Source organism: Rhodamnia argentea, chromosome 3 (assembly GCF_020921035.1).
Source record: "Rhodamnia argentea isolate NSW1041297 chromosome 3, ASM2092103v1, whole genome shotgun sequence".
Lineage (NCBI taxonomy): Eukaryota > Viridiplantae > Streptophyta > Magnoliopsida > Myrtales > Myrtaceae > Rhodamnia > Rhodamnia argentea.
In genome coordinates this window covers 10,043,234-10,070,043 of record NC_063152.1, presented here as the reverse complement: position 1 = coordinate 10,070,043, position 26,810 = coordinate 10,043,234, and the positions used below count along the sequence as shown (strand labels likewise).

Sequence of the window (26,810 nt, the reverse complement as noted above, 5' to 3'; positions counted from 1 at the left end):
TTCAACCTCTTCAATTTAACTCACAGTAGCTGACACAGTAGTTAGGCGCTTCAGCCCTCCGTCCTCCAAATCGAGAGGTTCCAGGTGACCCGCTGCTGCAAAATTCTTGAAACCCCCTCAAGGGTCCTGGAGCGGTGTGACTCTCCGGTCAATTGCTAACTAAAATAATCAGACGGCGCAGAAAATGACTAGGAAATATTTTTTAATATGATCACTAATTAATGATTTCAGCCACATTTGTTGTCTAATGTTTCTGTTCCTAACGAATTAAGTTATACAGTAGGACTTTGTTAAGAACGCCTCTTTTGATTGATAATAGGTCAGTGTCACCGATTGTTTTCGCCACCTTTGAACTAGGTGAAGGTTCGGCAAGAGGATTGGTAAGCATCTCACTTCATCAAGAACTCAATTATTTCTTAAAAGAACAAGTAACAACAACGCCTTTGTTACCTCCAGTTGATAAGAACTCATTCTAGCAGAAGCCTAATCAGTAACGTTGTGAAATCACAGCACAAAGCATGATATGCACGAATGAAGTAGGGAATGACCTGAAACATTCTCTAGGCTCACCATTATCACCAATCTGAATAGCCATTTGCTTTCGTGGGAGCTTTATCACACCAACAGAAATTCATTTCCACATGATGCGACTTTGATATTTAGCATTTTATAATGTCCTTCATTTCGAAATGATTGCGTATGATTTCTTTCCCTACATAAACATGGAACATGTGTATGGATGTTCTTCTGGGTTAGGGAAGAAAAGACCCGAGCATTCAAGCATAGAGACACTTTGCCTGCAGATACGAAGGAGAATGTCCAATGAAAGACTTGCGCCAGTATAGTAATGCCAATGTCGCAGATGACAAGAATTAGCATTTGGTAATGTTTGATTGAAGTGGCACATCACATTTCATTACGTGCCATCAGAAGCAAAGGCATATATAATCCCATTTCAGCTCCAGAGTTTCTCTTTAAAGATACCCTGGTGAACAAATCAAACCTTCCTTTTCTTGTGAAATATATTTAACTCATGGCGATCTTTTAAAGTAGCGCAAAAATTGCGAATTATGAAGTAGCAACAGAAGCAGAACGTATCTGAACCACAGATCTGTGTCAATTTCTCATTAGAACAAAAATGTGCATAATCTCATCTATATAGTACATGTTAACAAATGCAAAAATCAGAAAATCTTTGAACCTCAGGTATTGCATCTTTTGGCACATAATGTACAAAAACACTATCTAGATTACTCCGTGTGATGTCATTCGGAGAAGTATTGCCAAGCAATTGCAATCCCAGCCACCAATATGATTTTCAGTATGAGTTTTAAACTAATAAAAGACGATGACCTCGCTGATGACTGGGATGCTACCACTCGTTTTCCTCCAAGCTTGGCAGACAGCTTAGAAAGCAGACGAGACAGTGCACTGGGCCTCTTACCTGCAAGTGGAACATTCATACGAAAAGGTGGGAAAGATATCAGAATCTGAATAAGCTAAATAAAAAAAATTGCAGGTCATGATCAATTCCATCAAATGGCAGGCTGAAGAAAACAGAATGAAAGGCCATTGTAGGCAAAGGTGAATACATCTGATGCTTTTGCAGGTAAAACTTACAGAGTTAACCAGATAAGGGTAGTAGGTTCATGGAAGTTGGTCTTCAACACAAAAAACTAGAAAACAAAAGCAGGTTTTACTGCAGTAAATACAATCTCAGGTTTATCACTGTGAATCAATCTCATGGATCACTTCAGTTACTTGATATTTTTTCGTGATGACGACGAGGCAAATAAGGTGCTTCACAGATAATACAAAGCTGCATAGATGGAGATGAAAAATTTTCAAAAGTGCATCACTCATAGAAAAGAGAAAGGAAAGACAACATTTGGACTGCTAAGACAACATCAATAGCAGGCATTGATATGAATATATGTTAAGATTCTTTACAAGATGAGCAGAAAGATACATGAATACTGAGATGGAAAATGCAAACCATTAGAGATTACATGGTCATTCCTCATACCATCATGGTACTGGAAAAACATTAAACTTCAGAGTGATGATGAAAGCAAAGACCACCTCAAATCCAGAAAAGTCTTTTTCAATGATTGGCTATATCGTCCATCAAGTTGTCAAACCAATGACAGCAATGTCAAGAAAAAGTACCTTTGCTTTTCAGAAATCTTTCCTCTTCATTGACACGTCTACGAAGCACGTTAAGCAGAGACCCAAAGTACAATGCAAATACGGTGCATGTAATAGTGATCACATTGTAAGGCATACTAAAATCAGGAGTTGTCAAAGGAACTAGCAATACTTCTGTATAAGATCGAACAGGAATATTTTCCTGCACATTCAAAAAAAAAAAATCACAAGAGGCAATCAGTATGCTTTCTCCTTCAATTGCTAGTAATTAAAAAACAATAGTCTTTTAGTACCTGAAACCTAGACAATACCGCCGACTTTTTTGACAAGTTATCTTCACCAAAATGCATATTCACATGAAAGGTAGGAAATGTTATTACAGCTGGGGGAATGTCAAATCCCTGATTAGCATCTGGAGGATATTCATCAATGTGCAGAAACCCCTAGATCATTACAATAAAGCAGAAGAATAAGAATATAAACTACAGAATCTGGTGCAGATTCAACTCTTTCACATGCTGATATAAGAGATATTACAGTTCAACAATGCAAATAGTGCTGGATAGCTGTCTACTACGCATTTAATAACTTGCAAAGCTTGTCATTCTGTTGCTCCATTCCTTGTCATCCTAACAGGCCTTTGATGTAAAAAATTTTTGCAATTATGTGTCTTCTAGCAATGTAGTCTCAATGTTATATTAACTACAGTCACTCACATCATCATCACCTTTTTTTTTTAAAGCGACATGATGCCATTACCAAATGGAGAATCTCTTAAGGATGCTAGACAGATGAAAAAGTTCAGATGTCAAAGATCCCCTGGAGATTAAATAAGATTATGTTTCACTCCTAATTGTGGCTTTAAAGCTTTCACTTCTGGCTTTTGTCGGATTTCTCATCGCAGGTTGCAACTTGAATGTTTTAGCAGTTATGACTTATGGAAATGGTGTAAGGGAGAACATATTCCAACATAGATTCCATGTTCTCGATTTTTTGCAATAACTTTTGAGATTCTGCATTTATTTTCACTTGCAAATAAAACAATAACCAAGAGAGTCTAAATCCATGTCCTTTTACCAATCATTGTATCTGGTATACCAATTACAAGGAACCTATTCTATTCCATTTACTGTGCTAATACTATGTGAAAATTTATGAATCATTCCCACCATTGATTAATGCAAGACATATCACTAGTGTTCTGCTCGATTAGAGAACTAAATAATCTAACGGAAACTTTCATTTGTCCCAAGATACTTGAAAACTGACAAGACTAACATGTTAAAGCAAACCTTGTCAAACTCCAAAGTGAAAGCAGCAGAGTCTACGGTACATGGTAATTTCAGAATCATCTCCAACACCCCTGGAGATACTTTGTCTTCCGATGGTGACACATGTATCTTCTCGATGATATCTGAAACCGCCAAAGGCTTTCCATCCACAAACACTTTCATTGTATGAAAGTAGACCTTGATATACCATGGCACAACTTGGAAAACATTTACATCCACTTTGCAACTCTCTCCCATGGATTTGGCATGTGTTAATCCCTCCCTCGCTCTTGCTGATCTGAAGGAGATAGCAATAGCACCCCTTTCATTCCCACTACCCATTAAGAATCGACTGACACGTAAAGGCAGTTGTGGGCATGACCAGACTACAGGAGTCTTCCAAGTAAAGCCAAGATCAAAAGGTCCTAAATCACTGTGCTTCCTGACTGAAAATTCATACAAAATTGCTGACTCCTCACTACGTGAATCAACTTCACGAATGACCTTATCTGGCTTATCAGATAACACAAAGGCAGGATTACTGACAAAACTTTCTTCCATTATGCTTGCAACCCCAAGTACCTGATTTCCATTTTCCAGATTTTTTAGTTCTCTCACCACACCCCAATCAAGTTGGAGATAAACAGTAGAAGACTTGGCAAGAACACACGTCCCGCTGATTTTCTTCCCAAAAAGTGAACTCATAGACCAGCTCGGTTGTAATGTAGGTTCCCTAGAATTCACTGTACTCATTTTCTGACTGTCAGGATGAAGAACAACTGTAAGAGTCTGTTCGAGTATGATGCTTGAGTGAGTTCCATCAGAACTAGTCTTAGCTGACCTCAATCTCAACCTTTGAGAATGATAAAATCCTCTATAGATAGATGGTCTGTCCATTAACAAAGATATCCCAGCTTTATCACGGCAAGGAAGGAGCTTTAACCATGGAGTTAAGTTTTCAGTGCAAACAGCCTCACGAGGAAGTGTGCCATACCTCAGGCTTCCTGGATCAGGCCTGAAGCTCCATTTAGGTGCAGCATAAGCCGTTGAAGATTCAAGAAAGTTAATGGAAGCACAGAAAAGCCCTGAAATACTATGGGTTAAATTCTTCCAGGAAGCATCAACATCATCTGGAGGGACATCAAAGACAGCCCATAATTCAACCCCAGGTGGCTTTGCATTGCTGCTTGCTATTGGTTCAAATCCACCCCAACTTTCATAATTCCACCGACCTTGTGTAAAAGATAATTCCATTTCTTGAATGTGGAATTTCTTGACCTGTCATAACAGTAACAATTCATAAGTTATTTTGCATCCTAAAGATCAAATTGGCTGACCATATCAAGGTTATTCTCGCAGTGGTGACCAAAGAAAATTTCATTTTGAGTGTTTCAGCATAAGGAGGTTGAATGAAATTGTATTAACACTGTGAATAGCTCAAACCGATTCACCACTAAGATAGTTCACTAGATATTGGGACATCAAATGGGATTTCACTCACTATTTGAGATCAGAAATGCAATAGAATAATTATCAGTGTAAAGCTAGAGCAAGTAAAAAGATTATCCCAATCAAATTTAATTCCTTCCCACTGCCATGAGCTAGCCTATCAACTCAGCATCTGGCGTGAGAACTAAGGGTGAACAGTGAAACCCTTGTAAGGACGTGTCCCTTTGGCATGAGAACTAAGGGTGAGCACTGAAATCCTTGGAACCGAAACTCTCAGAAAGACTTGCATGAATTGGTCCCACTGATCCAATAGAATAAGACGGGGTTCAATTTATAATTTCTGAACTTGCTCAAACAAACTCAGGTTCTAAAATATGATCCACACCACCAAAACTATCAGGAATGAAGACATCCCCACTCAAAGCGATATCGCACATAGAGAGAAAATTCCAAATCTCCCTTCATACCATTACTCATTTGTATGTGAGGCTCATAAATACCTGCTACTGATTGCGAAATCTATAAAAACCAGTCCAAAATCCTATGGTGTAGATAACCTATCCACCCGGAACTGCTATCCATAATTCAACTCATCACCAAAATGAAAACTTATGTTTCCAACAAGTGCATGTAATTTCTCCTCATATACGTCAACACAATCAATTCAATGCCCCCATATTGCAAATTCTACGATATTGTAAAAGCAACAGATTCCCGACTGCACTTCCAGAAAATTTGACTTCGTTAACAAGTCTTAAAAAGTAAGTAAGTAGCGGAAATATTATAGTTTTCAAGACAACGGCTTTTAGGATAATGAACGCAATCAAGGTCAGCGTTTTGCAAATTAAAGCAGCATTCCTTATCAAGAATTCTTAAGAACAACTTCCCGGAGGCCCTCGTTAACCTTTAGCAAATCGACTCAGCTTTCAACACCAGAAGTCAAACATTCACAAGCGGGGCAACGGCAGATCAATGACACGCTCCCGGAGAACTGGCGCCACAAAATGATCTTGCGGACGCCGCCTAAACAAGATCGAAACAAGCAGACAGGCAGAGAGAATCGAGAGGCATTACGAGCTGAGCGATGGCTTTGGGGAAGAGGTGGTGGTGGCGGCCATAGGAGGGGGTCCTGGGAGCTCTGGTCTCGAAGTGGAAGTGGGCCAACACCTTGCGATCGGGGAGGGGCTTCAGCAGCAGCTCCTCGGAGAAATCTTCTTCTCCTCCTTCGATTGCCGATCCAGAAGCGAATGCGGTGGAGAAGCCATAGGAAGAGAGGAAGAGGAGGAGCAGAGAGAAGATGGGTCTCGAGCGAAGCACCATTTTCAAGCCCTCGGATAGAGAGAGAGAGAGAGAGAGAGAGAGAGAGAGAGAGGGTTTAGCTGCGAGATTCAGCGAGGGAGAGCTCCATTGGAGGCGAGCCCATCGGAGGAAGTTCCCTCCCCATTTTCACTTCGTTTCGTTTGGCAAACTTCGGCACTCACTTTTTCCTCTCTTTTTTTGTCCTTTTTAAAGCGAGATTTACGTGTTTACATATACATATACATATGTATAATTCCCTAAAAAAGCATCAATTTTAGGTTTAATGATGATTTTCACTTTGTTTCGCGATTTCGGTACTCTCCCTTTCCTTTTTTTGGGGGAAAATTTCAAATACGCGTTTAAATGCCTCATTTTCTTGTTTTCTCGGACATGGATTTAAATTGAATTTTATCTTAAATAAGAAGATAAAGTCCCCTCGTTATTTTAAAGAAGAAATTGATCATGAGCATCTTCATCATTCATAATTTTTAAATGTATTTCCTTTTTTTTCTTTTTTCCCTTTTTCCCTCCTTTTTGCCGATGACCGATCTCAGGCAATGACTAGCCACCGAAGAGCCCCTCACTAGCCGCAACAATGAAAAAAAAATTAAATGATGAAAATGTCCTTAGTCGGGTGATTCTTTGAAGCAATGAGAGCACCTTAAGTTCTAATTTGAAATAATACTTCAAACTTTTGTTTGAGAAAATGAGGAAATATCAAGCCATTATTTAGAATTAGGGTGAATATCACCAAAAACCTCAAACTAATACATCTGCACAAATTTACATCAAATTATTTTTTTGACTACCAAAAATTTCAAATTGGTACACATTTGATAAATTTACCCCAAACTAGAACAGCTGTAATAAATTTATCCTTTGTTAGTTTCCGTTAAATTTTCTTGTCAAATTCATAAGTTGGATGACACGTAACAATTGTCGCATGTACACATTATCCTCCGTTTGTTACAGATGTATCAATTTGAGATTTTTCGTTGTATTAACTCAATTTAACGGAAACTAACAGAGAATAAATTTATCATATGTGTACCATTTTGAAATTTTTTGTGGTAAAAAAATTAATCTGGGATAAATTTGTCACAGTTATACCAGTTTAGGGTTTTTTGTGGTTAAAAAAATAATTTGGGGTAAATTTGTTACAAATGTACCGGTTTGAAGTTTTTGGTGGTCGAAAAAATAGTTTGGAGTAAATTTGTCACAGGTGTACTAATTTGAGATTTTTCGTGATATTATTAACTCTTAGAATTATTATTATTATTGCCTTCTTAAAAGAAGATTGTATGTGATTAATAAATTGAAAATCATCGCAATTTCATGAAGGGCTCTCGTGCTATTTATAACGTCCCATATATTTACTTTGTGTTTTTATGCTCTTTCATAATAGAAGAAAGATCCTCGCGTAGAAATGAAAGGAGAAACCGTTTCGAATCAAGGCGGACTCGTATTAGTTTATCTCGGTAAACAAAAAGCTTTCCCGTTATTGTTGATTATAAATAGACCCGTCAAAATAGACCTTAAGCTTATTTATTAACTCAAAATTTACTGAAATGAGTCATATATGGACCACTTCATACTAATTAAGTGGATTTTAAACCCCATTTTTTTTTTTGTGGTATTTTTCAAGTTAGAACCCATTCTCCTACCCCAAAAAACAAAAACAAAAAAAAAAGGTTAGAACTCATTATAGCTACCTCAGAATCTCCTCTCTCACTCTTCCATTCCAGAGATATGACTCACAAGCTTCTCCCTCTTTCTTGGATCCCAAGTAACCGGCTTCGCTCCGGCTTCACCACCGCCTATCTTCGGCCTTCGCCGCCACTTATCTACTGCGAGGCCCTCTTAACGAGCAGAACATCTCTGATGACGAACGCTACTTTGGCCTCGAGAACTTCGGCAGCACTGGCTACTGCAACAGAGCCTTGCCGGTTCTCTTCTCTTTCAATTTTGATGGCCATCGCTTCAGATGAGGCTACAACAGGGGTTTAAGCTTCAACGTAGTTCAGATGTGGTGGTTGCTCCACCAGCTTGCGGACGAGACAAGGTCCGCTAAGTTTTGTGATTTGTGGATGACTTGGAACCCGTCTATAATTAACCTAAAACCAAAGTCGGAAACCATTCTCGTGATTAATGGATAGCCCGAGCCGGACTTTCACCACCACCTTTACACCCTCCCTTCTATAACTTGACTCCGAAGCTCGCCCCCATATTTGACAAGCTGATCCATGAAGCCGCCCATTATACAAAGGCCACAATTTAATGAGAAAAATTGCCTAAAAGAAAAAGATCTTAAACCAAGTGCAGATCAGATCAGCTGTGGGTCGCTAAATTTACATTACACATGAAAATGGGTCAAAATGAGTTAAATTGACCAATTTAGGTCGAACTATTTTTGACCCCACACGTTTGACGGATCCAGTAATAATACTGTATGTTGCCCAACCCCGGTTGAGCGACCTTTCTGTGGCATTCTAGTCTTGCATCAAGAGGATTGATTGTGAACTCACGGGACACATGGTCAAGGGATGAAGTATTTGGATGGACTGTAGTGTTTGTCAGCCTTTATTCATCTTAAAGAACTAAATTTTCAATGTTGCTTACTCAATGTGCTTAGATTCTCTCCCTTTGGGAATTGGAAGGAGTTCCATCTACATTGTCAAAATGTAAGAATTTAACACCACGTGCAGCGGTTAGTCAATGCGATCTTCCTGGGATACCATACATGCTACGAAGTTTACAGTGCCTGGAAAAATTAATTATAATTCCCGTGGTTTGTTCCTTCTCTATGATATTTTCAGTTCGCTTCTTGTCCTTACTTCTATTTCCCTCAAATGCTTAAACAACGAGTTAAAACTTTGGAAGCACATAAAGATGATCAAATTCAAACTCTTATTTGTTTTAGCAATAGAAAATTGCCCGTAAATCGGTCAGTCTACTCAACATTTGTGCAGGGAAAATTTAAGCTATTTTAGTTCATGTCTTAAAAGTAAGTGCAATGTTGTATGGGAGGTTCTTTTGCTGCCATGTAGGTTTGGATCTTGAACTAATAGGTTTGCAATGAGCACCTAGAAAGAGAAGATGCTCATCCGTCTTCCAAGCACTTCATTGGAACAAGCTACTCCAATGTCATATACCATAACCAAACACTCTTGAAATATGGTATCGCTTTCGGAAAGCCAATGATGATGATTGTTGGGGTTGAAACGACTCTCCCTTTCTAGAAGCAGGATGTGATCCGTAATTTTCAATGCATGTCCAGGGAAAGCTGTCGCGACAAAAGTATGGAGAGTGAAATTGTCTCTGAATTTTTCTTCGGTGGGACTCAATCCGATGAACATCTCTAGTAAGAGGATGCCGTAAGTGTAGACGCCGCCTTCTCTCGAGATCTCACATCCCATTGCATATTCTGCCATGCATTTAGATCATAGTGCATATGAAATTGGGAGTGCCAATCATAAAAAAGAACGTGGAGCTCAATATCATTAGAATAAAAAGTGGAGAGATTACCTGGTGGAGTGTAACCAATTGTACCTCTTAGACCCACAAAGCTCATATGATTAGCTACAGTATCAAGGGACGATCCAAGGAGGAACTTTGCCAATCCAAAGTCACAAACATGCGCGACCATCCGAGCATCTAAGAGAACATTGCTCGTCTTTAAATCACAATGAATGATGGGAATGTGGCACTGTTGACACCTAAATTTTGATTATTTAATAATTTGCATAAAAACTAGGGATTAATTTTAGTCCCTACAAAAAATATAATTAAATCATCTTGCATATAGTTTGCATTTAGTTCATTTATTCTTATTATTGTTAACTTGCGTTCACATTTCACATTTGAGTCGGACCGATGTTGGATGAACTTGATCTTTGAGGGGTACGAACAAAAGAGAAGATGAGCCCATACAGTTAAAGATATTCACGCATCCATATCTGTAGGGGAACGAAAAAGAAGATTGTGGATTGATTTGGTGGTTTGAAAAGTGGGTAAAATAACAAGACTGGAGATTTCAACAGGATTGTTTTATTTAAAATCAATTCTCCCACCGCTTAGAAAGCGCACATGCTCGTCGGCTATAAAAGGGAGCGACTCTCACTTGAACTAGGGAGAGCTTCGTTGAAAAAAAGGGAACGAATGCAGGAAAGTTGAGGGCTCTTCACAGTGTTATAGTGCAGAAGCTTTGTTCGGTAAAGGTAGGAAAAGGTGAGAGGCTTCGTTCAGTGTGAAAAAAAAGTGAGAAGAGAGGAGGGGGCAGAAAAATCAGAGGAGAGATAGAAGGGGTCTTCGTTCAGGGGATGGTGCAAAAAGTCGGAGCGAGGCTTCGTTAAAAAAAGAAAGGGGTCTTCGTGCGGGAGAGAAAAATGGAGAGGGCTTCACAATAATTGTGAGGAAAACTCAGTGAAAAATAGAGAGGCAGGTCTCCCCATCGTCGAAGTTGTTTCCCCTTCGCCATTACGGTGGCCGCATTACTTATCCCCGACGGTTCGTTGTTGCGAAGATCACCATGTCGCACCGTTGTCCATCATTGGCGCAGCACTAGCGACAAGCAAGTGACCTCACCAAAGGCGTCAGATCCTCTTTGCTAGCGGTGGATTTCGGAGTTCTACAATACTGTCAATTTTGGTGAGTCCTTCCTCAAGCACACGTACGGTCTTCGCCATCACCACAAACGCAAGACAATTCATCGAGAACCACCGTCCGTGGCCGAGTTAACCCTTGTCCAATCTCGCACCAAGTTCCATCAAGCCAATCCGTCGATCGGCAAGATCGAGCCGATATTGGTTCAATCTTCCGATAAGGTAAAAATTCTAATTTTTTATTTTTTTATTATTTTTTTTTTTAAATTAGAATACTTGATTGTCTTATTTGAAAAATTATGCATATTTTTAAATATATATTGCGTATTGAGCATATTGCATAAAAGTGGATATCCTTTGCTTAAAAATATAGGTTGATTAGGAATCTTTTCCTAATCCGCAACTTGCCACGAGCAAGGATTTGAATTCAACCGTTAACCGTAAGATTACGGATTAAAGATTGGATTCGGATATCTGCGAAATGTTTTCAAAAATCGGTTGAGATATCCACTTGATTTGATTGACATAATATCTTTAGAATGAATATGCTCTTGCGTGATATTTAAAATTCTAAAAGATATTGCATTGCATTTTAGATAAAAATTGCATTAAAATCATGTAGATATTTGCACGTTAATCCAATTTTAGAACAAGTTAATTTAGATTTGCATTCTAGGATAGAACATGCATATTTGCATTGATTTTCATGTCTAAAATAATTTATCTTTAATATGTTAGGGATTAGGCAAACCTGAACCTTAAAATATGTAAAGATAATTATCTTTAGCCATAGTTTTATTTAGGGTCATTCATTAATCCGAAAATATAAAAAAATAAAACAAGCTTGCTATGTGATTTGCATGCTAGGTTTGGAATACATAGAATTTGCATGTTGCATGTTTCGGTCTTTACGTCATGTGATCCATTTAATTAGATCATAACATCATTTGTACATTAGTTTCATTTAATTGCATGTCATCTAGGTTAGTCATGTAGTTGAATTAATTTCATATGCACGCTTAGGATTTCCTTGCATTTAATTTAATTCATTTGCATCTTAGATTAAATTCATGCATTGCATATAGGTCAGTCTTTATCCCATTAAAAAGCAAAAAATTCAAAAGTGAGAACAATTTGTCTTGGCGAATGCTTCCTGCAATTACCTTGACTTCTGGATGTTCAATTAATTGATTGTGCAATCGCATGATAACCTTTGTTAGTGACTTAGGTTAAAATCAATTAATGTTGCCCGACAAAATTTTTTCATGAAATAAAATGGTACCGAAAGGGCGTTAGAGTAATCTAGCGTAATCAAGTCCCCGGACTTAGAATCTCCGGTTCGTAGAAGTAATTTAGTTCTCCCGCTAATTTACTTAGGTTTCTAATCGACCTACCAAAAACGATTAGTGGCGACTCCAATTCAAATATCTTTGCACGTTAAGTTGCGATTTGGTATGGACTTGGGAGAGTCCGAGTTAGGTTAGTTAAATAATTAACCTGATAATCCATTAGCCTAGAAACCCGATTTTTAGGTCGCGACAGGCACTGGTTATGAAGATAATCAAGTGCGAAAGCAACATCAATAGCAATATTTATCCTTTGAATGAAATTCACTTTTTTCAGGGGCTCGTTTCCAAGAGAGGATGTTGCTTTTTGGTGTAACCACTATTCCAAGCTTCCGTTGTCCATGAAGTCATATACTATGGCCTTAAAATCATTTCTTTGATAATCGATACCCGAGCAAACTGTCTGTATCTTCAAAAGATTTCAATGTCTAATGCTCTTTAGTACCTCACACTCAACTATGAAGCTCTTCAGAGCGCCGCGGCCCACTAGTTATCTTCAAGGAAGACCTACCCACCCAATATGGACAAGAACGCCATCAAGACACTGTTCTTTTGGAGCTACTTGGCGTGACCCAAAAAGTGCTTAGCTATCGAAGAGCTCACCAAAATTCTGAAGTTATCTTCAATTATCCTTTCAAAGAGGCGTCCATTTTAAAAGCATATGTAAATCCGGGTTTCCAAACTTTAGTGAGCACTACAATGCTCATTCTAATTCGCACTCTTTTGACAGTAATTTTACATGGTACCATGGCTGTGTGATGGTTTTAAAATGTAACCTAACTTACACTTACTTTCTAGTTTAGTTTAGGTGTAAACATGGGCCTCTTAAGAGGTTAATGGTTCTGTTTTCGATTATCGGCATATGAAAGGGTGTTTTGGTCAAGACATCGCTCAGCTTTCTCATTTTTTTTAGCGCAAAATGCATATTATGATAATTAGGCAAAGATCCTGATTATCATAATATGCATTTTGGAAATATTCATGTATTTGTGGTTAACTGAGTAACTCCTTCGGTGGCGTTTGATATCAATGACAAAACATGGGAGGGATTCTTTGCTGCCCAAAAGAAGAAAACCATGGCTTTTAACCTGACCATTTCAGGATTAAAAAGAAAATACCTCATATGCGATTTCAAGTTTTGCTAATATTTTAAGGCGGCGCTATTTTCACTCCACATATAGTTAAATCTACCCAATTTTCACCAAAAGACAAAACCACCATCAATCATTCAAGTGTAATTTAAAGTGGTAGTTTATTGAGGGCATACGTTTCCTTTTTATTTTTACAGTTTACTTTCGTATTAATTAGTTTTGTCGAAAACGAAATTTTAAAAAAAAATCTAATTTTTTTTACGTTGTCAAGCAAATTAATATATTAACTGTCATGTACAATCTAGAACCGTTTTGACATGTGCCCTTTTATAATGCAATTTTGTTTTGGTCGAAATCCTTTTTTTTCATTTTTATAATACAATCACTTATTTATAAACTTTCGATTTTTTCATGCATATTACCATCAAATCTTTGCGTATCGGTTGTCTTTCATATGCATAGAGATATATATTCGACAATAGGATGAAAAAAGAAGAAGAAAACCTCTTTGTTACATTCTCCAAATATTTTAAAGTTAAAAGACGAAGTTTAATTAGATGAAAGCATTGCTTAAAATAATTTTTTTTTCTAAATGCTAATAAAATCTCGTCATTTTAGATTGACAAAAGTTAATATTATCCGAGAAATGTTTACGAAAAAATAGCAATGTGCTTCATTATGCATGACTTTTTCATGGCGATAATTTTAATGTATTCCTCGAAACTCTCATAACGTCCTACACGCTCTACTCGAAAATATTTTGGCAATAGTAACCAAAAGAGTCAAATTCTTTGATGTAGTAAAGTAAGAGAGATGACAATATTTTCTTGTTAATTTTTCTTTTTTACATGACTTATTTCTACAGAAGTAATATCTAAAAATAAAAATGAAAACATGTAATTTTTTTTAAAATAATTTTCTAATAGTAGTTTTGAATTTTTTATGATTTTTTTTCCTTTTTTAGTTTTTCCTTTCCCAGCACTTCGGGCTGTTATGCCGGCCAACCCTCACCAGCTTGGGTGAGGGTGCGTAGTCTTTCACCCGGATCTAACGAGGGCGTCGGGGCTCTCGCCAGTGGCCTACGAGGGTCCGCCAGCGACCCACATCAGCTCTAAATATTGGGAGGGAAAACCTTAAAAAGAAAAGGAAAAAAATTCAGAAAAAAATATTGAAATATTATTAAAAAAAGTCTAAGTCAGCGCCGTCTAGTCAAATGAATCGAACTGGCACAAATGCTAAAGGTTGAGAATTGAATTGGCACAATTGCAATAGATTTAAGATTTTTTTTTCACAATTTTCCTTGAAATATTTACAATCTCTCTTATGGGATAATTTTTTTTTCTTTTGGGAAGAGCGGGGGAGGGGGGGTTGGACTCTTGTAGGATAAGTTCACGAGGATAAGTTCACGAGTAGTATTAAAACTTATGACAATTGAGTTGCAAAACTTTTAAAAAGTGCAATCAAAGTCTTAAAATTTGTCAAATTGGTATGTAATTAAGTCATTCATTTAACTATATTGATTTAACTAACGAAAAAAATGCTAATGTAGCCTTCTTTTTTTCTTAATTTCACCCTCAAATCTCACTTAAATTAAATTAAAAAAAATAATTTCCTTTAAAAAAGAACAAGCTGCAAAAATAGCCATAAGCTCACGCTAGTGGTGGCCGCTGTGGCCCATCGTCGAAAAGGGTCGATGGAGGTCGCGGGAAGCTTGCTCGCCGGTCCCAAGCGAGGGCCAACATACTTCATTTCTCTCTACCGAGAGAGATGGCGAAGGCACGCAAACCCAAGAATTTCGACGTCTTCAAGCCCAATCATCCCGACGCCTCTGCCTCTTCATCGACCTCCCTAACCGGAGAATGTACAAGTATACGGAGCTAGAAATTGCAGTTCCAGACATTGCAATGGTTGGATTACACGCTGAGAATCTGGGGATCTCTACTGTTTTAATTGATAGAGAGACTTCTGAGGACGAATGCTACCCCACAATCGCAATTTAGACAATGAGAAAAGATGGAGCTTGGGGGTAGCGCCACTTGAAATCTTTCCAGACCCGGGGAAGGCGCGATGCTTGCCCACTGGCAATGGTCGGCAAGGCTTCAGCGACCTCCGCCGGCCCTTTCCTACGATGAGTGGTGACGGCAGCCACCGACGAGGGCTTGTGGCTCTTTTTTTAGCTTGGGGTTTCTGATCTAATTTATGTAAGATTCGTGGAAAATCATTAAAAATACTGCATAAGAGAAATAAATAATTAGAATAATGTCAAGCCAGTAATTTTCATTAGACAAATTGGCTGAGTTAATGGAAGGACTTCACTGCAGCTGCACTAATTTTATAAATTCTAGGACGTAATTGCACTTTTCGAAAGTTTTAGGACTTCTTATGCACATGTCCTACATATTATATACAATCTCTAATAACTCACTATCATGTGGAATTCTTGTTTAAAGTCGCGGACTCTTTACGATTGCAACTAAGGTTTGAAATTTTTTTTTTTTTTGGTCGGGAGGTTTGAAATATTTGAATTAACAAAGATTACCAATAAGGTTCAAGCTTATCATAAAATATCTTTTACAGAAATCAGTTTAAGCACGTTAGTAAGCGAAAAAAAGGAAATGAAGTTTGATGTAAAACGGATGGAAAACGTGGGATAAAATCATATTTGAGAAATTGTCCAATTAGCATTAAACCTACTTACGAATGGTAATTTAATTTTAAACTTTTCAATTTTGTCCTAAACCTTTGCGCAAAATTTTAATGTAAACATTCCGATCAATTTTCGTTGAAAATCGCTGACGTGGTAATATGTCACATGGGACGACCGGAGATGACTAGAACACCATATCAGAGATTACCGACAAAAATTATCGAAAGGATTACATTAAAATCTCTTAGAATGGTTTAAGACTAAATTAACAAAATTGAAAATTTTAAGTACCGCATTGCCATCCGTACAACAGGTTGAGCATAGATTAAGTAATTTTCTTAATCTCATCGTTTTGATTAATATAACCATTATTGTATTTTCACAAAGGAAATTTACACAAATGGTCCATGAGCTTTTGCCCAATGTGCAATGTTGCCCCTAAACTTCTACTTTGCTAAATGCAATCCATGAACTTTTGATATATATTCCATACAGTCCATGTATTATATGGAAAATGTTCAATATTATCACCGATCTTAAATTAATAGAAGCACCACATTTAACATTTTCATATAGTTCAGAAACCACATTGAACATGTAGTAACAGTTTAAGTACCACATTGAATAAATTTAAAGTACAAGAATCACATTAATCATTAAGCTAAAGTTCATGGATCACATTGAATAAATTAAAAGTTCATGGATCATATTACACATTAGGGTAAAGTTCGGAGATTATTTATGCCATCATCTATTTTCATGACAATGAGCAACTTTATGTTTTCAATAAATAACAACTTTCATCCAATCTAGAACGTGGGACTCATCGAATCGATGGTTGTCGGGGATCCCTGTCTAGATGAAAAGGAAAATTCCCATATATGTGACATCTTCTTAAGGATTATTGCTGTTGTTTTTGTTTTCCTACTATAATAGGAATAGCCATGACATGCTCTATTGCCTGAAAGTTCCATCCTTATGGACACTTGAAGTATTGAACACTGTCTTCGACCAAAAAAAAAAAAAAAGTATTGAACACTTTTGGCCAAAAAAAAGAAATCTTGAACACATCTAGAGAAATAGAAAGGTCACAAGAAAATGTATCCGCAGGTTCTTCTTAAATAAAATTATCCATTTAAATAATGCTCCTATTGAAGTTATCAATTTTACCCAAAAAAACAGTTATCAATCCCTGCGAATTACATTTACTGCTGAAAATTTTATATTCACCAATTAATGACGTCATCAAACATAGTGTGTGTAAGTCCGACCCTGGGCATAATAAAATGGTGAACTAATTTTCATAAAAAAAATCGTAATTTTCTGATGCTACATACGACATTTGAGCACCCATCTCCTGTCACAACCTTCACCAATTCATTGCTGTCTGTTCCCGCCAAGCTGGCTCCTCACTTCTTTCCAAATGGGTTTGACTTCAGTTTGGTCAGATGGGAAAACCGAAACCAATTGAGTCCACAGCAGAAATGGTCAGCCTTCACAATCTTGTTTTGATGGTTGTCTCCGTCATCTTCGTCCCTGTTTTTGCCGAATGATCTCATCCTCAGACTTTCAAATCGATTACCACAAACATTGTCATCGCATTGTAGTCCCATAACCATCAATTGAATCATATACACGGAATGGACGTCTTGACTCCTCAAAATGAGCATTATCCATCCTCGAAATGGTGTGGACCACATCACCAGAAGTCTAAACATGAGCACGATCCATCCTTAAAATGGTGAAACCGGAGCTTGTCTCTAACAACAATTTCCCTGTTGGCGATGACTGAAACATACTTAAATGCTAAGTGACAGTCTTCACACATACGTAGATTTTTTACGATCGTAATGGTCATGCTGTTGCTAGTTTTCAATAGACCAAATGATACAGCGAGCTTCTCGCTATGAAATCTAAGTGCATATTCCCTTTCCTCCCCTTCTAACTCATGCATCAATGAATCTGCCAATGGTATATAACCAGCTTGTGTACATCTCAACATCAACTCATCCAAATACTCGTATATAATATTTGTTTCGGGATGAGACTTGTCGCCCATGCTAAACATATATGTCTTTCCATCAACTTCGATATTGCTATAACCTACTTGCTTTTTCAGCCCTCTCTGTATCATCATGTTTCTAACTCTTTGCACTCTATCACTCCGACCAGCCAAGGCATATATGTTAGAAAGCATAACATAGTGGCCTGGATTATCTGGCTCACTATCTAAGAGATGTTCAGCAACTCTTACTCCCAAATCAAAATTCTTATGCATCTTGCAAGCCCCAAGCATAGCAGTCCACACAGCTGGTGGAGCCTCCATAGGAATTTTTTCTTCAACAAATCTGTAAGCTTCATCAAGAAATCCCGCTCGCCCAAGCATATCAACCATGCATACATAGTGTTCTAGTCCTGGCTCTACATCATATTCTTGTTTCATGCTTGCAAATACATGACGTCCCATGTCAACTAGCCCTGCATGAGCACATGCTGAGAGAACCGCCACAAAAGTGACTCTGTTGGGCCATGGACCTCGGAGTCGCATTTGGTCAAATAGCTCGACCGCTTGGTTTCCATATCCATTCATTGCATATGCAGATATCATAGCCGTCCAAGCAATAACATTTATTTCCCTCATCAAATCAAAAACTTCTCTCGACTTGCTAACATTTCCGCACCTAGCATACATATTGATCAACGAAGTGCCTAACGCAGCATTCAAATCAAACCCACTTTCCATAACATACTCATGCACCCAACTCCCCAAACTCAATGCTCCCAACTGTGCACAAGCAGCCAAAACGCCCACAAACGTAGCTGAATCCGGCTCAATACCAGATTCCCTCATCAGATCAAACAATTCAATCGCCTCCTTAGGAGACCCATTCTGCTCGTACCCAGAAATTATTGAATTCCATGCAACAACTGTTCTCTCCCTCATTTTATCGAACACCTCGCGGGCAACATTCAATTCGCCTGACTTCGCATAAAAAGCGACTAAAGCTGACTGAACGTAAGGATCTAACCCAAACCCACAAGCCAAAGCATGGGCATGAACGCCTCTACCGAGTCTCAAAGCTGACAAGTCGGCGCAGGCCTTAATCACGGACGTGAAAGTGTAATTACTGGGGGGAATGTCTGCGAGCAGTAAGCAGCGATAGAACACGACCGCATCGTGGGGGAAGCCGAACTTCGAGCAAGACTTGATGAGGGAATTGAAGAGGAACGAGTCAGGCCAGGGCACTGTGGAGAAAACCTGGCGTGCATAACCAATTGCCCCGGCAGCGCAAGCAAGGTTGATGAGCTTGGTGAGGAGGGACAGAGAGCGGTGTGATCCGGAGACGACGACGTGGGCGTGAGCTTGTCGGAGAAGGTGGAGACGAGGGCCTGCTCGGAGAAGGGCTTGGTGAGCTGGAGAGGGTGGTGGCGGTGGCGGTGGCGGCGGTTGGGACGGTAGTAGGTGGTGAACTTCTCTGGCTTCCATTGAAGGAGGCAGAGGAGGGAAAATAACGAGGCCTGGAGGTGTTTAAAATTAGTCTAAAACGACATGTCGTCTTGGCGACGAGGGTAGAATATTCACGATTAACCATTATGAATATGAAGAGGAAAGGTAATAAGGAACAATGCTTACAACATTTCCAAAAGCAATTCAGATATGAAGAGGAAAGGTAACTTGTGTACTAGGCAATGTTTCTTCAATCGGGTTGAACAAACGAACGGTCAGAGGTTGTCGAGAATCAATAACGGATGGCAGTAATTTGCTTAACTTGCTCAAGCGACAAAATGGCTTAGCTAAACGAGACAGGATGCGCTTCGCCGTAGTGCTCTTGGGACAATCTAATAAGCGAAAGCCGGCCTTGCACTTTGGTTCACCGGGCGCCGCACGAGCTTGTCTTTAGTTTAGGATAGTCTTGTCACGTGACATGTGGGTGTCGAGCAATAGTAGGCAGATAACTGTTAATTTGGATTGGTGTAGCATTCAAATTCGCGTGCAAGGAAGAACTTGGATAGTCTGAGCGAAAAACGATTACCATATTCCTTTCACTCATTAAACTAGTGACAGTACAGACACTCTTTAGTTCCACAAACCTATACTAGTTGCTGTATGCTATGAAGTCCATTATACTCTTTCTCTTAATAATTTCCTCCGTATGACCATGAGAAAGATTCATAAATGCGTTATTTTACAGTAAAATGCATATACACGGAAAGATGAACCTAGCTTCTACATTTCTGCACCAGTGAAGCTTCAATCTCTTATACAACTCTCAGAGCGACCGTAATCAAAGCATACATCCAAGGAAAGAAGATGAAACCCCGCTTCTTCTTGTTTGGATTCAGGAGATCGTGCACCCTTTATCATGCATGAAAGTGCTTGCTGCTCCAGCCATTGCCACTTTCCTGACGCTCGGATACAGAAGAACGGTTGCCAAGAACTTCTAGTACATATAGACATGATCCTTGTACATGTGGGTTGTCATGTTCAATGACTGAAGCATCGCTTCTCCTCTTTTGTTGAAGCTAAACACAGAAATTCCACCATTATTAATGTCTGTTGCTCGGAACCTGAAAAGGCGGGAAAAGAAAGTCACGGAGATTTTACAAAGAAAATCTGGCAGTTGTAGAATGACATCCATGACTTTTGAGTCAAGGCTATTACCATTTGCCCTAAAGATATGTAACACCAGCCCTGGATCTTCAGCAGATATACAAGAATTGTACACAGAAGCATTGCACCAGGAAAAGGTAACAATTCTCGGGAAAAAATTCACTCATGAGCATATCTTTTGGACTTTTCATGGTGAACAAATAGAACAACATTTTTCAAAGAACAATCCAAGAACTACGCAATGGTCATACTTGCTGCACATACCTTTCGGGCTCTAGACCAAGAGCTACACATATCAGCGCCCTCAACATTGATTTGTGGGTCACAACCAGAAAATCTTTTCCCTGGCAAAACAGAAATGGAGGAAGATGAGCGCCACTGCAACTTCTTGACAATGAAATATCTCGTGATAAGTTGAAAACTAACAGGTGATAGCAAGATCTCCTTCCAAGCCTCTCTTGCCGTCCCCCACAATTTCCTTACAGGGTAAACACCATTCACACAAAAGTTTGATGGATCCTCCCTCCATGTTGTATACTCCTTCGGATATATCGCCCGGGCATCAACTGCCTCCAAATTCTGAATTTAATTTAGCATGAAGGCACATAATAAATGGAAAAGGTGCAAGTATAAATGGAAAGAGATCATATGAATTGGTGAAGTTTCAATTTGAATGCTTCAGGAACTTGGCATGAAAAAGCAGCGAAAAGCACAACAAATTTATTCTGATGACAGGTAACTTAGGAAGCATTGTCAAGATTTGAGGAGCCTGAATCAGAAGAAGTCAAGAACTGACCATTTTTCATTCCTTCAAGGAAAAATAGATGGGCCTCCTTCAATGAATCCAGGAAAATTAATGGCTCCTCCCTCCCTTGCCATAGGACTTCTGCAGTAGTCTGCATTAACATTTAAAGCTAATTTCTGATAAAAGGATGACTAAGTACCAGTTTGACATTCTTGATTGTCATTTTCAAACCTTCGCACGAGATATTGGACTTGAGAAACACTGATCAAAATGCATATCTGACAAGGCTTGCCTGCACCTCTCAGCTTGCTTTACCCCAGTTTCCGTTAGCACGGAAAGATTTGAGCTTCCCTATGTTTCATATAGGGGAAGATTATTAGTTGAACATCCACTATCATATCATCAGAGGTGTAGAAAATATACATCAAAATGCCAAGATTTGTCAGGTCACAAACAATCCAAGCAATAGTAAGTGAACTTTTTCTCCTATGTAACAAGTCAATTGACTCGAGCAGATAACAAACAAACCTGGACTCTGCTTTCTTCATTCCAAGAGCTAAGGCCATGCCTAACAAGAGTGACCTTCTTTGACGAATCTAGCATTTTTCCAGTAAGCGATGTTGTTGCTCTGGAAAAATCATACGCACCACCAGTCACAGAAGCACCATTTTCAAGTCTCTCTGTGGAGGAGATGTCAGTTAGATTAAAACCAACATCTAGAAGTAATTCAGCAGATTGCTAAAGCTGATCTCTCTCGGTCACCAATTACTTGAAGATATTCCTCAATAGAAGGTGCTTTCTCACTAAAGTTAGGATCAATGGCAATGCATCGCCAAGCCAGCCAAATCATACTTTCATGGTTTCTTATACCAAACTTGAGTTATGATAAAAACCGGTGACTTCTGATGGATAAACATTGACTTCGACTAAGCATAAAGACTCTCTTTTTTCTTTTTCCTTCATTGAAACATAAGATCAGACATCAACTGTATTGCAGGGATTACAGTACAATGGCGCTCTGTAAGATCTTCCCGCACAACTCCCCCAACGAATCACACATTACCTACCAGTTTGCATAAAAACCTCACTGGTTTTGCGTCTCACTATGCTTGTGTTTTGTCTGTAACTTGTTTTCCATCAGAGTTATGTGGTTTCACAAATCAATTAACTAGCATTCCGCACCAGACGGCCACATTCGACAGACAACCCACGAGACCTCACAATCAGTCACTCCATGTCTACTCTACTCTATACACACAACAACTCAGCACATTCAGAAACATGGCGGAAGAAGAAGAGGAAGAAGAAGAAGACGAGTCGTCACCCTCGGATAGAGACAGAGCGGGGCTTGCGTCGCACCGCACGGCTGGAACGGCCGAGCTGCCGCGGCGGTGGAGCTCCGGTGGACTTTTGACGCTGATCCCGAACCTCGACGACCTCGCTAATGGAGGGCTCGTCAGGGCGGTGATGACTCCCGGAACCATCTCTTTCCGGCGACGAACGTCTTCGATCGATAGCCTTCGATGCAGCGAGAGAGCTGCGAGATGGATTGAGCGATGCGGGTCTGCGTTCCGGACAACGAATGCTGTCCTCACAAGTCCGACTTGGGTCGTGGTCCGTGGATATGCCATGTCAGACACTTGTGCTGACAAAGATTTTTATGACGTCCTGCTCCAGCAAGACGGTGTTGTGTGTCAAAATATTTTTTTTATTATACTGTTTACAAAAATAAATGAAAGAAAACTTTTAGACATATATATTATTGACGGTAAAAGTACACTAAGAATGCTAATATTTGTGTATATTGCTCACTTTAATGTCAATATTTTTTTTAATCACTTAAGTGTCAAATCGGAGAAAAAATAATCACTTAAGTGCCAACTCCGATAAAAAATAATTATTTAAGTGTCAATTCCGACGAAACACTACACGTGGTATTTTTTTTATTAATTTTTTAATATTATGTGGAATTTTTTTAAAAATTTCAATCCACATGGCGTCCACGTGGCAATTTTTTTAAAATAATCAATCCATGTGGACGCCACGTATAATATTTTTTTTTTACAAAATAAGCTAAAATATTTTTAAAAAATTAGCTAAATAGCTAAAAAAATTTAAAAAAAAATAGAAATTTCAAAACCTATTGCGGCAACGAGAGCTTCCAAGCCCTTGCCGTCTCTAGGCGAGGTCGGCCTTGCCCAGCCATGGTGAGGCCGGACCTCGCAGAACTGGGAGAGGTTGACCCTCACCTAGATCTGCGACGGCGAGGCTTCGCCTGACGCGAGCGCGGGGTTGCCAACCATCGCCGGCGATGGTGGGCGGCTATGGTCGCTAGTGCGTCCAAGCCCTAGCCGTTGCAACACAAGTTTTTCTTCTTCTTTTTTTGAATTTTTTTAGTTTTTTTAGTTTTTTTAGCTTTTAGTTTTTTTTTTTTTTTTAACTTTTGAATTTTTTTAATGGCGATTTGGAAGCTCCGGCGAGCCACGTAGTTGCCACATCAGATTTCCAGCGAAGCCCACTTGGAGTTGGTACTTGAAATAATCATTTTTCAAAAAATTAACACTTAAGTGGTCAAAATAAATATTTGCACTAAAATGAGCGTTGTACACAAATATCGACACTCGTTGGCGACTCCCACCGGCCATCTCCCACCCTCGCTGGGCATTGTCGACGATGGTGGGCAATGGCGGCTAGGGCTTTCAAGCCCTAGTCGCTGCAACACAAGTTTTTCTTTTTCTTTTTCTTTTTAAATTTTTTTAGTTTTTTAGCTTAATTTTTAGTTTTTTTTATTTTTTAACTTTTGATTTTTTTAATGATAATTTGGAAGCTCCGGCGAGCCACGTAAATGCCACGTCAGATTTCCGATGAAGCTTATCGGAGTTAGCATTGAAATAATCATTTTTCAAAAAAATTAGCATTTAAGTGATTTAAAAAAATTATTGGCACTAAAGTGAGCGTTATACACAAATATTGACACTTGTCGACGACCCTTGCCGGCCATCTCCCACCCTCGCTGGCCATTGCCAATAGGGGTGTGCAACCAAACCGGGTTTACCCGAAACCCAGATCGGCCCACCCGAAAACAGGATCGAAAATCGGTTCCTGCTCAAACCGGTCCGGGAATCGGTTCCAATTTTTGGGAATCGGTTGAAACCGGTTCGGTTTCCGGTTCTAAGTGAAGACCCACCTGGACCGATTTTAGAATCGATTTTTAGTTACTTTTCAAAAAAAAAGAAAAAAAGAAACCCTAGTATCAAGTCCAACTTCGCTTGCCCTTTGGTTGCCCCACGCCCCTCACCTCCTCTTAGTCCTCTATTTCTTTCCATCTCGTCGTATTATCTATTATTATATTTTGGACCGCTGCTTTTGGTGGATTGTAATTTTTATTGCTCATTTCATCGATACTAATATTATTGTAATAAAAAAAAAGTTATTGGGTAGACCACGGAACCGAACCGAAGAACAAGATCGGTTCCAAAACAGGTTCCGAGACAAACAGGGTCTGTTCTTGGTTCTAAAAACTAGGAACCGATTATAATAGAGTCGATTTTAGGGTCTAGGCTCGGACCAGGCCCACCCGGGCCATGCTCACCCCTACTTGCCGGCGATGAGGGGCGGCGGCGGCAGCTAGGGCTTCCAAGCCTTAGCCGCTGCTGTCGCGACCTAAAAAAATAAACGAGTTAATTTTCGGGCTAATGGATTATCGGGTTAATTAATTAACCTAACTCGGACTCTCCCAAGTCCATACCAAATCGCAACTTAAGGTTCAAATAATTAACATGCAATGTGATTTGAATTTGGAGTCGCCACTAATCATTTTCGGTAGGTTGATTAGAAACCTAAATAAAATAGCGGGAGAAAACTATCTTATTTCCGCGAACCAGAGATTTTGAATTCGGGAATTTGGTTACGCTAGATTACTCTAACGCCCTTTCGGTACCATTTTCATGAAAAATAATTGATTTGGCAATTTTGATGGATTTTACTTGAAATTCAAAGATGCAATTTTTTTGGTTTTTTCTTCTTTTTTATGGGGATGTAAAACATTGAACTTTGTACGATATACACCATGGGTGATTTAGAAAGAAAGAAAACGCAGCCAGTCACGAGTATTTATAAAAATAAATTAACATGTAATAATGCTAAATTTTGGGACACGTGACATGTCTAAAATAAACAAACAAATGTTCACACCAAACGATTACATTTTTGTAGATCGAGATGGAAAGAGTTACCTTCTATTACACAAAATCTTACTCACGTACACGTTATGGCTTCCTTCAAGATCTCGGAGTTGGAAGAACGTGGCTATCGTCGAAAAAAGGCAAGCAGTGGCGTTGTTGGATGGCGAGAGGCGAAGTACGTGCCGGGACTCGTCGAAGATGATGCTCGACTAAAACTCTTCTTTTCACTCTCAAATTTTCTCTTACGATTTTTCTCAAGAACTCTCTTTTTCCTCTCTAAAAATTCTTCTCAAAAACTCTCTCAAAACTCTCTCAATTCTCTTGCACTCTTCTCTAAAACTCTTCTCAATAGCTCTCTACCTTCTCTATCACCAAAATTCTCCTCCTCAATTCTCAAGAACTCTCCCTCTTTTATAGCCAAATTTCTCCACCCTTCATTCTTCATCTTCATTTCTTCACCTTCCATTTTCATCTTCCCTTCTTCATCTTCATTTCTTCACCTTCCATTTTCATCTTCCCTTCATCACCTTCCCTTCATCATCTTCCCTTCTTCATCTTCTTTTGGTATCTGCAATACAGTCCCTGAAGTTCCAAGTATTTGCAATGCGATCCACGAAATTTTAAGTATTTGTAATACAGTCCCCGAAGTTTCAAATCTTCTCGGTGTATTTTTCCATCCCGTGCCTGGTCTAGACGCATGCTAAATTAAGTGTTCTGCTTGCCCAATTATATGCCAATGCAATGTACGCTAAAAATAAATATGTGAGATGATTTTCATTTAGAACTAAAATTAGTTCTAATTTTTATGCAAAAAATAGATTAGTCAAAATTTAGGCGTCAACAGCTGCCCCTCTTTGAGTGGAGGCTCGTAGAGGTTCCGCTCAAAGACAAAATTGAACCCTAAATTTTGATAGTGCAAATGATGAATGAACTTTTTGGCGGGAGTTTTAATCCCATTTTTTATGTAATGAAGTGATGCATGATATGCAAGACAGTAAATAACACGTGTCATAATTTCCCTTTTTCATGTTAGAGAAACCTGCACATGGATCGCATACAAGAATACCTGTTTTACCAAATTTCTCGTAAGCTAATGGTTCTCTTAATTTCCAAGCTTCTTTTTGCGGATGTAAGGATTTTAAGGTATTTGGCCTATCTCTTATCGGAGACTTCTCCCTAATGCAAGACAGCGCAAGATATGTGTGTCGTTTGAGATCACAAGAGCTACGTCGTTGTGAGTCGAAAGAAGTGAAATCAAGTTCACAAGAGCTACGTCGTTGTGAGTTGATTAAATGTTGAAATCGCCAGTGCATATGTCTTCACGATTCGACAAAGGGGAACCAAAATCATAAGAGCTACATCGTTATGATTTGGTTTGGATCAAAATCATGGGTGCTTATGTCTTCATGATTTGATA

At 39.0% G+C, this 26,810-nt stretch overlaps 3 protein-coding genes across 3 annotated transcripts; all 3 read right to left on the bottom strand.

Annotated features, from left to right (window-relative positions):
* Positions 1–1,084: 1,084 nt before the first annotated feature.
* On the bottom strand, positions 1,085–6,339 carry LOC115750406 (GPI transamidase component PIG-T). Its single transcript, XM_030687732.2, has 5 exons — positions 5,943–6,339; positions 3,441–4,697; positions 2,442–2,591; positions 2,170–2,350; positions 1,085–1,444 (listed from the first exon to the last, which is right to left on the bottom strand). Exons 1-5 carry the CDS (start codon positions 6,186–6,188, stop codon positions 1,266–1,268), a joined length of 2,013 nt encoding a protein of 670 aa, XP_030543592.1. The 5' UTR covers positions 6,189–6,339; the 3' UTR covers positions 1,085–1,265.
* A 10,792-nt stretch (positions 6,340–17,131) lies between these two features.
* Positions 17,132–19,450, bottom strand: LOC115750439 (pentatricopeptide repeat-containing protein At2g33760). The gene has a single exon (XM_030687803.2). It carries the CDS (start codon positions 19,337–19,339, stop codon positions 17,552–17,554), a length of 1,788 nt encoding a protein of 595 aa, XP_030543663.1. The 5' UTR covers positions 19,340–19,450; the 3' UTR covers positions 17,132–17,551.
* Positions 19,451–20,078: 628 nt separating this feature from the next.
* LOC115750438 (probable 2-carboxy-D-arabinitol-1-phosphatase) lies at positions 20,079–22,837 on the bottom strand. Its single transcript, XM_030687802.2, has 7 exons — positions 22,534–22,837; positions 21,738–21,889; positions 21,441–21,560; positions 21,261–21,360; positions 20,891–21,030; positions 20,729–20,808; positions 20,079–20,421 (listed from the first exon to the last, which is right to left on the bottom strand). Exons 1-7 carry the CDS (start codon positions 22,691–22,693, stop codon positions 20,295–20,297), a joined length of 879 nt encoding a protein of 292 aa, XP_030543662.2. The 5' UTR covers positions 22,694–22,837; the 3' UTR covers positions 20,079–20,294.
* Between the last annotated feature and the right edge of the window lie 3,973 nt (positions 22,838–26,810).